Below are 17,824 nucleotides of genomic sequence, written 5' to 3'. Positions count from 1 at the left end.
GAAAGTGTGTGTTAGGACTATAAATTATAATTTAATTAGAAATTACAAATCCACCATCTTCATATACAGCCCGTCAACAGCATCCACAGCAATAGCTTAACACCCAAATCTCCAAAACCTTTTCATATCTTTTGTGCATTAGAGAACACATCATTTTAGCCTAAAAATTACTTTGAGCATGCTTATTTGTTAAATCTCTGCTATCTTTCTTGACCAAAGAGATTTAAGCTTAAGGGTTTAATTTGGTCCCTGAGAGTTGAAGCTGGGTATTGCTTATGTTGTTCAACCATAAACCAAGCCACCATTCCAACCTTCATGTTGCAAAGAATACCTTAGCTTCAGATACAGATGCTGCATCACCACAGTCAAATATTTTCTCAACTTTTTCAATAGTGTTTGAGAGAAATTTGGGGAAAAGGCTATAAACATAAAATGCTCCAACTTCTGCATCTGTTTAAGATCAAGCCCTTAATGAGGTAGCTTTCCTGCTTTCAAAGCATTATTTTCATTTCCACAAGCTGCTTCAGTGGGACCAGGGACAGTCCTTTAAAATAGTTGAAGCTAGCAAGTAGTACAGGAGATACAGTTAAATATTTCTCAGAGACATTCTTTTAAAATAAAGGTAACATTCTAAGATAAAATTCACCTACTACGTATGTACCAAAATGATGCAAAATAGTGGTTTTGTTTTCCAGTTTGTTTTGCTTTCAGTCAAATGAATCTATCTGCAAGCTTCAGTGAACAAATCTCCCATTCTTCCATATACGTCCAGATTTCTCTGTATTCAGGCACTTTCCTAACAATTCCTATATGTCTAAAAATATTTCTGTTTTTAAACTAATTCTATGAAGCAGCCACCAGCTTAAAAGTAAATCAGCTGTTTTCTTTTTAAGTGCAGGACTTGCACTCATGACTGAGGAAAAAAAAAGAGAAAGAACCAGGATCAAACTAGGAAACAAAACTCTTTACTAATGAAAATAAAGCAAGACAGATGGAAGTAACAGCAGGAGCACAGTCTGAACACTGCTCTACTACTTACTGAAAGTTACTGACAAGATTCAGCATCACCTAGGAGGCTTCATAATATATCTTATATTGGTAAGAGTCACCTATGAAATGCCACGTGTAACACCAAAGGGTATCATACACTTCAACTTTCATGTTCCAAATGTATGAACTTGTACTAATAAACCAGGATGTAGACACCCATTTACTGGGGGAAGGGAAGAATCCACTGGTGGGAGAAAAAAGGGGACTCCAACAGGGACTCCATAATGCCTTCAATTTAGTTGTATATTCATACCTCCATGCCTTAAAGATCACAATCCTGAGACAGATGTAGTTTTAAAGCCTGAAAATGCATGAAGCTTTTGAGACTCAGGATATAGGTTTTCTCAAGGCTTCATAAGAAAATGCATGCATACAACATTGCATTACTATGTTTGAGAACACACATAGTGCAAGTGCATGGATGAGGTGGAAATAAATGCAGTACACAACGTGGCATTCCATTCCAGGTATGTGGTCTATGCATACAGGTTCATACTGAATTTAAATTAGGTGTGAATGGAAAGAAAATATTTTCTTTTAAAAAGTCATCATCAAATATTTATTGCTTTTTTTCTTCTAGTGAACATAAATACATATATAAATATATTTTTAAAAACTATTTAATAAGTAATAAATAACAATTTAAAATACTTAAAATTTGCTTGCCACTCAATTAAGGAACAATCATATTGGTTAATTAACACAACAGGCAAACAAGATCATACCTGAGCACTCTTTAACAAAATGTCTGGGTTCACATCTGCTGTCTGATGTATTCTCCATTTTAACTTAACTATTTCTACTTAGAGATGGGCACCACGTAACTTTTGTTCAAGTCATTAGTCTCTTGAATATTTTCAGATTAAGATGCATTATGGTTATTCATGCATAATCTATATGCATACAAGATGCTACTGCAGTCTTCTTATAAGATGTTTCAAAGCAGTCTAACCTTTGACTCCTTCTCCAAAACAACTACTCATACAACAACACTAACTGATAACTGCTGCAGTTACTGTGCTTTAACTAAACTTCATTCACAATGTATACTAACTAAATTTAAAGTATAAAAACTTCACTTGCTGAGAATGTCTTACCAATATTAATAGGCAGCTATTGCTCTTATTTGCAGACTGTGCATGGGCAACAGTAGAAATACCCTTTGGAAGTGGTGTTTTTCTGCCTTCCCACCCATATATCACCACTGGAAATATTTAACAGAAATATTTATCTGACTCTTCTTTAGAGCAGCAGGTCTCAAACCATCACACACAAAGAAAAGGTCAAACAAATGTGACAAGTACTGGCACTGAAAAAAGACCAAAACAACAGTGGCTGTACTAAGATGGAGCTATGTTTTGACAAAATAAAATATTGCAAGTGCTGTAGTTGTGCTACACAGATGAAGTAAAATAATAAGAAATATGGTTCTGAGTAAGGGAAAAATAAAATCAGAAGTAATGCAAAGTCTGTAGACAGCACCTTTTATTAGATCGACTAGGTATGGGAAAAAGCAAATAGCCTATCATCCATACCATAGTCCTTTAGAAAAAGCTGGGAAGAGCTCAGAAGTTAGACTTTTTGAGTTTGCTATTGTCCCAAGACACTCATTTTACTTCAAATATGCAAGTTTAAACAACTCCACATTAATACTGGCAACTTCAAATCACGAAGTATAGTTGCATTTCAAATTTTAAAGTAAAGTATTTCTGTAAAACAGTCACTTTTGACAGATTCAACACCATAACCTCATATTATTATAATCAAATAATTAACCTTGATTTCTTCTACAGCTTAATTATTCAGAACACAAGTATTGAGCAAAGGAACGCAACAAGGAAAGTGACATACCTCGATCCAACAGCACCATCCCCGGAATCCTGGCTCCCAGCCTCGCTTGGCGTACTCACGGATTTGGAAGACGGAGAGGTAGGAGGAGGGACTAAATAGTGAAACAGACAGGTATCCGCTGTTACTACTCGCAGAGGTTGCACAGCTTAGGATGTTTGCAAATTAATTAAAAATGAAGTATTAAAAAAAAAAGTGATGGCAAACAAAAAATACATGGATGAAAATGAACAGTAGAAAGAGAGGGGAAAAGACAATGTTAACAATTCATGCTGGATTTTCATGCAATTGTTTGGCATTTATGCATCTGGAGCATACAAAAAGACATGGAGGGGAAGACATTTAAGAGAAAATGAATTGAAAAAAATATTTTTAAACTGAACTTTTGGCACATGATGACACTGATTTTCAAAGGGTAATTTCCACTGACTCATGTTGCTTAAACATAGAAAAGATAGTTGTTAATACAGCTCTAATATTAGTCTTTCTTAAAGATTAGACAATGAATTATTAGACTGGCAATGTTATTTCAAAATATATAATCACCAAACTGTGGAACAAAAAAGTGGCTACATCATACAGCATCCTGTTATTTTTGTTCTAGTTTGAATCAAATCAACATAAATCTTGTGTATTACAAAGTTTCTAGTATTAGGTCTTGAAAATAACTTTTTGTTTTTACTTGACAATACCACTGTATTTAAACTTCTTAAGTGTCAGTTCTTTTCCTGCTACTAGATGAAGACTACACTTACCATTTGAAAAGTAACATGCTTTCTGGAAGTGATATACAGTGAATGATATCATGCAATCTGATACAAATACAAAGCTACTTTGGTATTTCTTTCAACGTTTCTTCTTAGAAATGGTAATTTTTTAATGAAACTTTGGGTTTAAACACGAATCAAGGGGTGTTTTGAAGGTCCTTATATGCTTTGTTTTTCAGCAATATGTAAAGCATTCACTGCTTAGCAACCCTTAAAAAACCCTTTAATCAACTGAACACAAATGATTTAAACTGCTGCCTACTCTGTCAGCAGTTAAGCATGGGAGAACTCTGAATTTAGGTCTGCAAGATTTCTACTGAATTTTTATTAATCACAAGCATATTATGAATTCTAAAGAACTTTCTACCTCATTTCAAAACAGAGACATGGTTCTGATGGACAAAAATTCTCCCTTAATTTTACCAAAGTAACAGGGAATTCTTCAATTTATTAAAATTCCTCCTAGGGGAGAGACCTGTTTTCTTGAGTTGTATTTAATAAAGTCATACATACAGACATTTAGACTTTATACTTATATAACTGGGGGCATGTAAGAATATATATATTTCTTCATCTCATCCTCGCCAGGTACTGGTTAATCCATAGCAGAGGAGCTGCGGCAGGCCTGTGCTTTGCCAGCGGAGCATTTTCAGGACGCGGTGCGGTCGCGGCCCCAGCGCGCTCGCAGGGCGCAGCGCTGGTACTGCAGCGCTCTCTTGTGGGGAACGCGATTCCCGGGAAACCCTGCCCAAAACTGAGCCGAGTCCCGCTGGAGGACCAACAGTCTTGTGAAAAGACCTGATGGAATTGCACCTACCCCAGAGGATTAAACTATAAAATCTTTCTGAAAATAATTCCAGTTCGCTAACTTAAGGTTTCTTATGTCGTAAATATGGTAGCTATCAAAACATACAACACTGATATCCCATAACAGAGCTCTCTCTCTCTAGCAGTTAACAGCACAGAAATTGCCTTAGGGATTAACACAATTTTCTAGGAAAGAATCCAATGTCAAGCAACCCCCCTTCACTGACAGTGTGAGCACAAGCTACCTCAGCTGCACATCCATCAGCTCAGCCACGAGTCAGCATCACTTCAGGCACACAATCACTGTAGGTGCTGGCACCCCGTCAGCAGAGAAGGAGCTTGAGCCTTAGGCATGCCAACTGCAGGCAGCAAGTAGGACATTTTAACTTGATTAAGGACCCATATCAGACCTGGTCATCTCGAAAGGAGACAGAATGAATTCCCTGTGTACACTGAAGGGTGTGATTAAGTGGCAGCTCAGTGGAATTAAATACAACATGCAGGGTGTTGCCTCACTCTTGCATGTTAGCACCTCTGAGTTTTTCATGAACACCTACTCTAAGCATACAAATTAACTTGCTTTGAGGACTGGCTATTCTGTGGCTGTCAGATTCTCTGCCAGATGTGAAAAAAATAATAACCACATACATTCCTAGAAAAATTTCATCAACTGCCTTAGCACAGTATCATGCAATGGAAATGTTCAACTGTTAGTCTAGCAAAGAAAATCTGTACCAGGTCAAAAATGATTTCTTAAACAGCTGCACACTGGTGCTAACACAGCCAAATGGAGTTTCTCAACTATTAAAACAATTTGAATTACCAAAAATAACTGCTGGGGCTGTTGGAATCTGAGCAGCTGTAACACTGTTCACTTTTGAACACTTGAGGATTACACATAAGCAATTAAGAAAATATAATCCCAGCTATATCTGTAAGAAATTATTACTATTTTATTTACAAACCCAGTTGAATAGAGCCCCAAGAAGACAAACTGATAAGCTTTAAAGCCCCTGGATTTCAGAGCTGGAGACAAAAAGCAGAGTTGCATTATCATATTCTTTGCTTTCATCTTCCATAGGGATGTGCCTAAGTAAAGGCAAAAAGCAAGAGCCAATATGCTAACACATCCAAGAGTTGCATAGACACCAATCATTACCCTTGGACGCTAATTTTTATACTTAGTGCTGCTATTGCTCCATCAAAGTCAGTCAGGTATTTGAGATAAGAAAAACTAGGGTGCAAAAAAAGAAAGAAGCCAACTCCATACAAAAATATAAGCATTAAAATTTGGCATTGTGGAAAAGAGTAAGGAAAAAAAATACAGGAGAATAATGAATATGAAAAATAGAAGGAGAACACAAAATTCATACATGATATTTTAACTAATATATTTCAAATAATCCGCTAAGTCTAAATGGTGTTATAAAATAATGTTATGTAATGTGTACTGAAGCACATAATTTGACATTTATAAGAGATCATGAAGGACAAAAGAGTGTAAAACCCAGACATGTACAACCTCTGAAGAAGTGGCCAGATTATTACTTTGTTAGTTATATAAAAACCTCAATCCTAACAAAAAAAACCAACCACCACAAAAAAGAAAAAAAACAAAAAAAAACACAACAACAACAAAAAAAAAACAACAAAAAAAACCCCAAAAAAACCCCCAAAAAACAGAACAACAAAACCCAACACAAAACCCCAAAAAACACTTCACCCAAAAGAAAAAAAGACTAAACAAAAATCTCACAAACATTTATTTCAAACAAATAGTAACATTCCTACCAACAGGAGACTCAGGTGTCAACCCCATGCTCTGAAGCAATGCTTCCGCTTCTCTTCTCTTCTTTTCAAGATCAGATTCTTCTTGTACTGGAAGAACTTCCTTCTTCTGGTCAGTCTAAAAATTATTTAATAATTAGTTACAGCCTTTTACCTTTCATTTATTTTGAGACCCCACAGGGTTTTTGTAATACTGAAACCCATCAAGTATATTAGATATTAAATTTCAGTAATTCTGATGGTTCTTTTTTATAGATAAAGTAAACAGACAGGAATAACAATGTTCCAAAGCTTTGGTATTGTCTTTAAAGGACATATATAGACATCCAAAAAGTGTCTGTGTATTTGCCAAAATTACTAACTTCATAAGATTAAGAGTGCCTTTTTTTACACTAATCCTAAGCACTGTAAAATGCAAATAATGACAAAAACATTCTGTACCTGGGTGTAAAAGTATTTTAGAGATAGTCATGTGGTTCCTGTATTGAAATTACAAAAACTGTGTCAAAGAAAAGTAGTTTTATTTGTGTTATCTGCTAGATATAAAAAAAATGCACCCCCACCCTATTTCATTTAGAAATAGTGCAAGTTCTATTGCAAAAGATGCTGAACACTCTGCATCTTTTTACTCTTAGCTGCTTTTTAAAAAAGCAATTCTGGCATACACTGCTACAAGGTCATTAGGACATAATTTGAGCTATTTCTTTCTCCTCTTTGTCTGAATCACGTAGTTGGCAGCTGCCCAGTCTTCAGTCATATGCTGATTTAGCACACCAACTAGAACATAACCAAAACACAGAGAAGTAATGAAAAGTACACAAAACATGCCAGTAAAAGTTTCTTCTAGGAGATACAATTTGCCTTCAGGAGAAACAGTAATCTATCACTGATTGTCACATACTTGAGCAGCGAGAAATCCAGAAGACTTTAAACAAACCAAATGTAACATACAAACACCATACACATCCTGAGTGTTGCTCAGATTTTAAAGTTCAGCCTATAGATAGGTCAAAGAGCAGAAGAACATAGCACATTGTTTGTACAATGATAATATTGACAGTCATATAATTCCTACAGACATTCTCAGAACCATACTTCAGAAATGAAGTCTTTCGATAACACCTATCACAACTCATTGAGCAGAGCTTTCATGCAATAAATCAGAGTGATTTGATTAATGATGTCACATGCACAGAGACAGTTCTAGAAATCTGAACTTTATGCTAGTGTAAGACACTAATTTTTAGTATTTTTTTAAAATCCAGCTTATCATACAGACAGTTGAAAAGAAAACAGTAGGTGTTTATATTATTATAAAATGGAAGTGCTACATTTACATTAGCACCAATTAAACTGACACTCCCTGAACAGGACACAGAAAATAACTGATACATTATGTGAAGCTACCCTTAAATTTTGGGCAAGTTACATATGCAAATCAATGTGAAAATTATGTCTTACTTCTTTCTTCTTTCTTTCTTCCTCCTTTCTCTTCTTCTCCTCTCTGATTTGAGCTAATCGTTGCTTCTTGCGCTCCAACTCCGCCTTCAGCTCACTTTTGTCAGACATGGCTGAAACACTGATGAACAGAAATCATGTCACTGTTTGGCTTTTGTTTTGTTTGGGGTTTTTTTTATTATTTTTTGTTTGCTTTTCTTTTTTTTTTACGTAGCAGCTTTTCCTTCCAGAAGCTATCTGCAAAGAAATTACCCCAGCTTACCAAAACCAGCTCACCAGAAGCCTGAGTCAACAATAATTGAAAAAACCCACATTCCTATTTCTATTCTTCTTTCACTTAACACATTCTTAACACTAAAGTGATTTATTTAAAACAAACAGAGCCATGATATGATGACAGCATCCATTTCTAAGGTAGGCCTGATACTCTTTGAAGGAGCTACTTTGAAAAAAACTTTAGGCACTGAATCTCGCCATAAGATTTTTGCAGCTACAAAACCACCTGCAAGACTGAAAACAGCAAGAAATTCAGCAAGACAATATTTCTCTTTCATTTTACACTTCAACAGCTAAATACTGGCATGCTATAACTTAACAGTATGTAAGCTACACATCCTTCTACAGACCATTATATGATTCAAAGTAAAGATTTATTAAAACATTTAGTAGGATTACTATAAAAGATAAGGCAACATAAGTACAAGTCAAAGAAAACTGCAAAACACATGCATTTTAATTTTTTTTTCAAAACTGTTACACTGCTAATAAACTGGTGGATAATTTAAGGACAAAAATGCTACAAAAAGTTTTGCTATGTCACTAGCTCAAATACAAACATGGCAGTCAACAACAAAACGTGGAAACTCTGTAAGTTTAGAATTTCACAAAGATTTAGAACACAGGTAAGAAAAACTGAGTGAAAGGGCTAGGTGAAGACGAACTTAATTTTGCTGTTTTTAAGCAAAGTCAAGCCAGCAAAGAAAATGGACAGGTGGTCCTACAACAAATGAGACAACTATAAATGCCTTTACAGTATGTTTGACAATAAGGATACAAGATTAAGCATTAGTAATGTGACTATGTGTTGTGATGCAAAATGTTGCAAGCCTCATACGTCTAACCCCACATCTTAATAATACGTATACAGGAGTCAGTGTGTGTATGCCTTCATTTCGTCTGTTAGCACTAAAATGCTAATAACTAAATAACCTAAAGTCAGCATTTTCAAACGGCATTTCCGTGTCCCTTTAAAGCAGCACCAGGAACGCGCGTTGTCACACCAGGATAGCCGCCCATCCAGCGCCGGCCCGGGGAGGCGAAGCAGCACAAACCGCGCGAACCCGAGGGCAGGGGAGGCCACCCATCCTGCCTAGAGATGACCGCGCTACGAACTTGGTGCCGCCAGAACCAAAGTCCCACCCGAATCCCACAGCAGCCGTCCGGGCAGAGCGCCCGGCAGCGCGGCCCGGCCGCACCGCGCCCGGAGCGGGCAGCGCTCCCGCCGCTCCCCCTCAGCCGGCCCCGGCCCCGGCCCCGCCCGGCTGCCGCAGCCCTCGCTGCAAGGGGCGAGGTTCCCACCGGGCGGCCCCGGCAGCAACGCTGGGCGCGGCTCGGTCCCCGCGCACCTGTCCGCGGCTCGGTCCCCGCGCTCCTGCCCGCGGCTCGGTCCCCGCGCTCCTGTCCGCGGCTCGGTCCCCGCGCTCCTGCCCGCGGCTCGGTCCCCGCGCTCCTGCCCGCGGCTCGGTCCCCGCGCTCCTGTCCGCCGCGGCTCCCCGCCCTCGGCCCGCGCCCCTTCCGCCGCCGCACAAAGGCGCGACAGCTGGCAGGCGGCTGCCGACGGCAGACGCCGAGGGTCAAACCAGCTCCGAAGGAGTTGCGGAATGCGCGGAAATCTACGGGAACTGCAGAAGTACACTCAGATCTGTGCAGTAAACACCCAATGCCCCACTCGTCCGCACCGTCAGGGCTGGCAATCGGAAAGGAATTAACACGGAGAACAAGCGCGAAAAGACGCGGCAACGAGGCGGCTTCCGACGCCCAGGGCCACACCCCTCCCGCTGGACGCTGGCTGGCGAAGCTGCTTTGAGAACAACGACACCCAGCATGCAGCGCGCACCGCTAGATGGGCCTCGTCGCCGACGCTCCCCAGGCGTGGGCGCGGCGGTGCTGCGCGTTGCATGATGGGAGCCGTAGTCTTCTGGAATGGGTACGCGCCAGCAGCCCGCGCTTGGAGCCCGCAGGGCGCGGGGAGCGAGCGCCACCGCCTGCCGCGGCGTGCGTGCGCGCATGCGCGCCGTGCCCCGGGTCGCTGATGTGCGGCGGGGTCCCCTCACGGGCTCCCCTCACGGGCGCCCCCGGCAGCGGCCCCAGCAGGGCAGACCGGCCGAGCGGGCCGAGGCGCATCCCTGTGCGGGACAGCGCCTTCACTTCTGCTTCGGCTTCCGGACAGTGAGGGGCGATCCGCGTTAGGCCCCTCCCGCAGCCGAGCGTGAAAACCAGTCGTGTCTGTGGGGACGCTGATGGAACTGAGTGGTTTTAACCGCGGAGCGGCCGGTAGCCATAACCCCTGCAGTGACCTGGGGATAAGGAGCATAAATGCCTGGTTCGCTGTGAGCATCAGGCCGGTGACAAAATGGCCACCGCAGACGGTGCTCTGGTGTAGCCGGTGTTGGGCGGCCCTGGCGACATGGCGGTTCCCATGTCATCGTGCAGGAGTGAGCTTACACAGCTCCTTTTGATACAGCTCCGGACTGTAGCAAGTGACTCTGCTGTTTCCCACTCTTCCTAAATAAATAAGCACATTGTCATTTGTGTCCAGTGGAAACCTGTATCAAAGTCCTGTGGCCGCTGGGCTAATGCAACTGACTTGTGTCTCAGTGAAGTGCAGGGTCCCCCAGCCTGCTGATCTGCCAGAACTGTGCTTACCAAAGCAGAGTTATAGGGAAGATTGTTGTGGCTCAAGTGGAGCGTGTGTTCACAACACCCTATGAAACAAAGCTTTTGGAGGCAATAACTCCAGAGCAGGTTAGTTTTTCTGCTATTACAGAATTTGAATAATTTATTTGCAATGACTGGATCTACAAATAGTTATGCCTGGTGAGTGTATTGACAAACACTGGAAAAAGGCTTCATTTGCAGTCTGGCTTTGTAGCAGTCCTGTTAGATATAATAAACTGAACAGGTTGGTTGGTACTTTGCTGGGATAGCTGCTAGGAAAACTTCAATTGCTGCAGGAATCAGTGTTGGTGATTTACCCCACTGTAGCATTCCATGTGAGTTAGGGTTTATACTGTATCTCAAAAAATTTAGAAAAACCCTCTGTTGTTTAGATGGCTTCTGATAATTTAATAACCTTCATACATTTTATAAGAGTTCTCCCTTCTTTCCTGCTCCTGCTAGATGGACATATTTCTTTTCTGTCGTGTCAAAATGAGGTGATGATCAATGATGGGTCCTTTCTGACATGAGAACCCTTTTGCAGTCTGGTGACCTTTAGCACAAACTATACACTAGTGAATGGTCCAGCACTTGAGAGTGATTCCCTACCAAGCACTGTAGACCAGTTGAAAAATTCCAAGTTCTTCCTCAGTGTGGTCTGATACGGCACTCTCAATTTTTTTTTATTATGTGGTTAAGACAGGAGATAATGAGAGTTTCTTAATGGATACTATAATTCACCAAAACCTGCACTAGTTCAAGTGGTTTTATGAGAGAATATGAGAACTGCCAGGAGATCAGCCCAGAGGAGCTATTTTCAGGTGTATTGTATGCTAAGCTATATTCTGCCCTCAGTTTGTGCACCTGTCTTCCACTGACCTTTATGGAGGTTTGTGTAGTTGTCAAGAGAGGAGAAGGCATTTGAATATTTGTTAAGATGATAACTGATTCCTTTTGTATGGATTATGTTAGCATTAGTAGCCGGAAAGATCAGAGGGTAAATAAGGAAACAGCAAGTGTGCACTTCTTTTCCTATTGTTACTGTTAGCTCTAACAGTTAAATGTTAGTATTTTCACGTTGTTAGGAGCTTAGTTGAGTCACTGACTCACAGCATCAGTCAGATCTATTCAATAAAGACTGCAGCCATGGAGTCATTTTATTGAACATGGAAATAGAATTTGTTCCTCTTCTGGTTCTTTCATAAGAAACTTGCCAATGTATTGGAAGAAGCTCTGAAAAATTACATGCATTCAGAGTGCAGCTAAACTATGAAGCAAAGACATAAGCATCAATTTTTCATATAAAATTTTTCTCACTATATTTCCTACTTCTTAGCTTAAATCTTTACTTTTAATGTAAGTTGCAAGGCAGTAGATAGTTGAAAATGCATTTATTACTAGCAGAAGCCAAGCTCCATATTTACAAAGCACTTGAGCAGAAAGGAGATGGCAAGATTTGACTCAATGGAAAGATGAACACTGACATCTGTCAAGACCTGTGGTGATGATACCTGTGGTTAAAAGCATTTATTGAAGAAAAATTTGGATTTCTTGACTCTCAAAACCATGTGTCATGGGAAACATGGACACTTAGGTCTATACAAGTTCACACACGCACATACATATACGCATATAGTCTTCTGGAATAAATCTACTCATATAATTCCGTAGTTTTTGTTCTGTTAATAGACAAGGCATGGTCTAATCTGTTTATTTTTTATAGCAATAGGACAAGAAAGAAACAGCATTATTTTTATTACTTTTGTGTATGCCTCTTAATGCTAGCAAGCTCCAACACATTTACAGACATGTTTGTAGGAGCAAAATGTATTTATGATTGGTTTTGAAATCAGTTAAAGTGTGTGATATTCAAGCAATACTATTATTAATCACAAAAATTATTTTTAATTTCACTATAGTTATAGAAAATTTTCACTATTTGTTATACTAAAGATGGCTGCAATTCAGGAGTGATGTAAAACATCGGTTCTATATGCTTAATTCATAGTGTATGTCCACAGACAGGTACTGATCACTGTTATGATGTATTTATGACAACAATTAAGAATCCAAGAGGAAGTAAAATAATTCAGATCCATGAGATTTTGTAATTTTCTGGGTTTAATTTTTATGTTTAGTAATAAATTTAGCATTTTATAGCATTTCTTTCTCTGAGCCAAAAAAGCTTTGTGCTAGTACATTAAAAAAAATTCATCTTAAAAGGAGCATTTCTTCAGCTTGCTCTGGAATTGTGGGGTCAAGTGACTTAAATCTTGTCTTTTTTACCTTGATATCACAGGAGGAAGTGTTTTGCTCTGGGTAGTTTGTGTCACTGGTTACCAGGTTACAAACATATCTTTATTTTCTCTTAGTCTTAGTTGCTTAACGTGTCAAATTAAGTATCCTAATTTCAATAGCAATATTCCTTACTGCTAAAGCTATGTGGATTGATATTTGAAAGGAAGCCTTTTGAGTGTAAGGCACCATATGTAATTTGGAGTGTTATTAAAATCATATCTGCAGGGAATAGTTCACACTTTCTTCCTAACAAGGAAATCAGCAACTGAATCATACCTATGTTGTTTCTCAGCTTTTCTTCCTGCCACATTTCAGGAGCTGACAGAATTATCCGTGTGACACAAGTGTGAAGTAAAGGCGACAAATACTATACAGAGTTTTAGAGGAGTTAACTCAAGATCAGTCACAGATATTCAACTGATGGTTCAAAATTGCCCTTCCTTCTCTTAGTCCCATGATCAATTAAAAAACCCCAAGTTTTCTTAAATATCAAACAGTATTTAGAAGTAAGCATTTTAAGTGAAGTCAAGCTCTAAATTTGTGAAGTTAAAACATGACCTTGATAGGGTGGAACTTTTTATGGGCTGTTGTTTGAACTTCTGATATTCACTAAAGCAAATTTCATCTTTATTTCCATGGGGAAGGCAAACTACTTTTCGTAGAAAAGGATCAAAAGCATCCGAGTGGATGTGCTGTGTTAATAATAGGAGGTGGACAGTGAGGGTAGAAGAACTGATGGGACACTTACGGTTCGAAGAATTCAGCACTTTTCATTTATGCTGGAAAAAAATGTAAATTATGTCACCCTCACCTCCTAGTGCAAAGTTATCAGACAGACAATCACTAAGTGACACTGCTGACATTAAAATGGCTGAAATGTTATTTACTTCTATTTATTTCTATAGGAAATCTTACAATATCTTATTGCAAATGAAAAAAAACCCCATATATAATGGTGTAAGAAGCAAAGGTTTGTCTTTAGTTTCAATGCTGGATTATTGTTCTATCTCAAAGCTAATTGAAATCCAAGATGTTTGTATCAAAGCTGCAATGAGACACTGACAAATACCTTTCTGCCCCAGTGGAAATGTAATCTTTCTATTGAACATTTTGTCCTGGTAAATTCCATCTGCAATAGGCATTTTGCATTTGAATCAAGAAGGTCACTCCTTTGGATCAGATGATATAGTGTACACTCCACTTGCCTTTAGATGAAATTGATCCTTTACTGCATTGAACATAAGACTCTGCATTTTTTGCACCTAATTATCTTACTGTTTCATCTAAATAATTTGGAATGCTAACACTACCACCCCTTTTTGATCTTTGCACATATCAGTGAGACAATTCTCTGAAAAGTCTTATTCCTTAGACAGAAATACTTTTAAAATATTCAGTTGCATTTCTTTGCTAAATAAACCAGAATAAAATCATTATTTCATTTATTGATAGAATTTAATATTTCATAACATTTCCCTCACTTTTGCAGCAGTAACACAATAGTTCTATGTATAATTACTCAAACTTGTTTGAGTAATCTTCTTAGTATCTAGTAACTAAACTACATATTCAACATTTTGGTTGTTTTACTCATAAATAATGCCATTGACTACAGTGAAGAGAGGCAGCATAAAACTGAATGGCAGTTGCACAGTGTTTACTCTTCAGTTTTAAAACTTCCAATACCTTTGGAAATATGACTTCTTTTTTTTGTTTTTTAATACAAAGGAAATTGTACTGAGTGTATGTACAAAAGCATGTAGATTATTTTTACAAAAACAAAGGGCAGAAATCTCTAGCTATGGAGGGGCTACTGTGCAATGCATAAATAGCAGCTAAATCTCTGCAGGTTTGAACCTGTTCTTATTTAAATCAATGGAAATTTCACTGCTGACTGCAGTAAATGCTGCATCAAAACCCCCAAAAATCAATTAAATGTGTTCTTAATAAGCTTTCATGCCTTTGAAAATCTTTCTCTAAATTACAGATGGAAACCAATCAATTAGGCCTTAGATTTGATTTTATTACAATAAATCCCACAATATTGTGCAAAATTAAATATAGTGCTTAGATTTACTGGCTTTTATTTATCCAGAAAGGTTAAGCAATATCTGTGATTGTCAAACCACCTTGTTTTATTTGCTAGAAAATGTACGACTCGACAGAATGTTGATGTGACTCTGTGTGTTTTGAATTGCTTCTGCACTGCAAAGAACAGTGCTAGTACTAGGAAGTTGAGCAATGAGAAATTGCTCTGTCAGGACACTGACTAAAATTAATTTAAAATAGACTGTTTATGTGATATTGTATCTGATTTAGTGTCTGCTAAAAAAATGTTGAAAATGCTTTTAGAAATTTCTGAATAAACTAAAGTTCAGTAAGAGTGGATACCAAAAATATAATTATTAAGGAAGATTAAAGAGTATTTAGTGTAAAAAGACTATGGCTTGTTCTGATTTGTATTAATTTTGAATCTTTCGTTGTCCACAGGAAATCCTGAAGAGTACATGGCACAAGCTGGCAGGTGGTACAGCAAAAGACTTGCATAAAGATAATTTCTCCATTTCTGCCATCTTCATCTGCTGTCATTCAGGTGCTATAACGTGTTTCCTTAAACTGCATTATTGTGAAGTGTACATTTATCTGTATCACCATGAGGTCATAATATGTGTGCTTCACTGTGCTCTATTTAACTAGAACATATTCTTTTGAAATCTTAGATAGTTATACTGCTTTTATAGGTTTAAAATTACAGCACTAACATCTATTTTGTGTTTTGTAATTTGCAATTAAGTTGTATTTTACCTAGATATGAGACAGCATATTTATTATCACAATTTTTATATAAACTAAAATTATGTAATATAGGTAACATAGCAATACTTCATATGGTATGCATGTTACCTTATGCATAGTTGTTATAGTAAGGATACTGAGATTGTAATTAATTTTATTTAATAAACTCAGATACTGAGTCAAGACAAAAGATGCTTCAAATACCTTAAAGCTGTTACAAAACCAGAGAGAATATAAACTTCAGAAGGAATTTCAAAACAGAAAAAAATTAAAAGTGGTGTTTGAAGGGTATTATAATTAGGAGGGAAAATATTTTTAAAATAATAAAAATAATGAACTACTGCATTTGATAAGTATTTAATGAAACCAACTGTATCTGTATATCTGAGTGGTTATCTTCAAACTAAAAATGGAAAAAAATGTGACAGCCTGAAAACAAGCATGATAAGTATTGCTCTAGAGATAATTGCTTAGAAAAGTTATTTTAAGCTAATGAGAAATTCATAAGAGAAAAGTGCCATTTCAACCAAATAAGTGTAATAGTATCATCTAATGTGAAAACACATTCTGGGAAGAAAAAATAAGCATTGCAAAGCCTGGAGTGGCCAGTATGGAATACAGAAATGTGTCCAAGTGAGTAAGCATCAAATGAAGGATTATCCCTACTTGTGGAGAATCCATTCCAGCAAGTAATTGAACCATGGACTACTGCATCTCAAATTTGTAGGGCTCCCCAGAGAGCTAAAAGGGACTCTGCAGATTCTGTCATCAGTATGCCAAAGATATCTGCTCTGTACTGTAGTGCTTAAAAGTAAGTGCTCCCTAGATTTCCATTTTTAAATGACTTCTTTCAGAATACTGATCAAACCTTGGTGTTCTGAGTTTTTAAAGGTACAGTGAGGTTCTCTTTGTATTGTTTTGCATGTGAATGCAAGAAAGAAATTCTGATTAAGGTTCTAAAATTAGACCAGAAATGTTGTTATGTTCTGAGATAGCTCGAAAGGTAAACAGAATGCTATCAAGTGTGCAGGCTAACCACAGAAAAAGAGAGAGGATAAGCATTTAAAGATAAATACTTTGTTCTGTACTTAGCTTGAAGTGAAAAGAGACTATGCCAAGTAAGTAACAGTAATACAGCTAGGTGTACAAAACTAGGTGGCAGGACACTGGGTAAGTATGCAGGATGAGCTTCTGAGACTGCTGAATAAAGATGTTAAGTACAAATTAGAGCTGGTTTTGTAGTGAAGGGTCTGCCAAAACCATGATGCTAGAATATATTGATGCAGGAACAGCCTATGTATATTACATATATCTCAAACAACTCCTAGAACATCTTGCTAGACCACAAACTGTCTTTTACTAGGATGCCTGTTTTGTTTGGAAAAGGGTTGCATATGGGATTCTGTCTCTGAACTTGAGAGGTAATGTGATCTGTAGAATCAATACTTCACATTTTACTGGATTTTTTTAACTTTGTGTTTTGTATTTTTCCTGCCACACATTCAGATGGAAGGCGTACTACATTGTGTTAGACTTCTCATACCATCAGGAAACCTGTGACACATTTTTAAATTTATTTTAGAAACTCAGTTCTCTCTTAAACACTGTTCACTGATTCATTTTGCAAGCTTTCTTTGCTTGATTTTGATTTGATCCTTTGTACAACTGCATAAAGATAGTGGATTAGGGTTTATCATACACAAAATTATGTAGAGAGTCAAGAGATTTTAGCAGGATCTTCCAGTAACCAGGACTGTGCAGCCAAGTCCAGTTAAGATATGGTTAAATAGTTTTTGCCAATCTTGAATAAAAAACACTCTTGTAAAACTGACGACAACAAAAAACATAAGCATATATTTAAGTCAATGAAAACTAATTGGATGAGCTCTCTGTGATCAAATTCAATGTGATTTGGTTGTATATCTGGAAAGGAAGCTTCATGTTTATGAAAGCTAGATTTCAGGTGACACTGCAATGAATTGAAACACATCTCTGCCAGTGCTTCTTGACCTAGTGAAATATGAAGATTTTTCATTTTGTTTATTCTATAATAAATGGCTGCATGTGTGTGATAA

General features: G+C 38.0%; 2 protein-coding genes across 8 annotated transcripts in view; one reads left to right on the top strand and one right to left on the bottom strand.

Moving 5' to 3' along the window:
• DYNC1I2 (dynein cytoplasmic 1 intermediate chain 2) overlaps positions 1 to 9,816 on the bottom strand; it is a 27,455-nt gene extending 17,639 nt beyond the window's left edge. For 2 of the 7 annotated variants that reach the window (XM_072932233.1, XM_072932237.1), the window contains exons 1-4: positions 9,344 to 9,479; positions 7,722 to 7,839; positions 6,264 to 6,378; positions 2,902 to 3,046 (exon numbers count right to left, since the gene is read on the bottom strand). In XM_072932233.1, coding sequence (XP_072788334.1) covers positions 2,902 to 3,046; positions 6,264 to 6,378; positions 7,722 to 7,829 — 368 coding nt within the window. In that variant the 5' untranslated portion in view covers positions 7,830 to 7,839; positions 9,344 to 9,479. Of the gene's footprint in view, positions 1 to 2,901; positions 3,047 to 6,263; positions 6,379 to 7,721; positions 7,843 to 9,343; positions 9,530 to 9,676 lie in introns of those variants that run through there. The other 5 variants (XM_072932235.1, XM_072932238.1, XM_030277446.4 and 2 more) reach the window with 4 other exon arrangements.
• Positions 9,094 to 17,824, top strand: LOC140684521 (uncharacterized). The gene is made up of 2 exons (XM_072931858.1): positions 9,094 to 10,814; positions 15,444 to 17,824. The coding sequence occupies exon 1, from the start codon at positions 9,094 to 9,096 to the stop codon at positions 9,802 to 9,804; it is 711 nt and encodes a 236-aa protein (XP_072787959.1). The 3' UTR covers positions 9,805 to 10,814; positions 15,444 to 17,824.

This window comes from Taeniopygia guttata, chromosome 7 (genome assembly GCF_048771995.1).
Source record: "Taeniopygia guttata chromosome 7, bTaeGut7.mat, whole genome shotgun sequence".
NCBI lineage: Eukaryota > Metazoa > Chordata > Aves > Passeriformes > Estrildidae > Taeniopygia > Taeniopygia guttata.
The sequence above is the reverse complement of the archived record's forward strand: the minus strand, read 5'-3'. Positions and strand labels throughout refer to the sequence as shown.

Coding starts and splice junctions, on each gene's coding strand:
- LOC140684521 (XM_072931858.1), top strand. CDS start 9,094: ATGACCGCGCTACGAACTTGGTGCCGCCAGAACCAAAGTCCCACCCGA.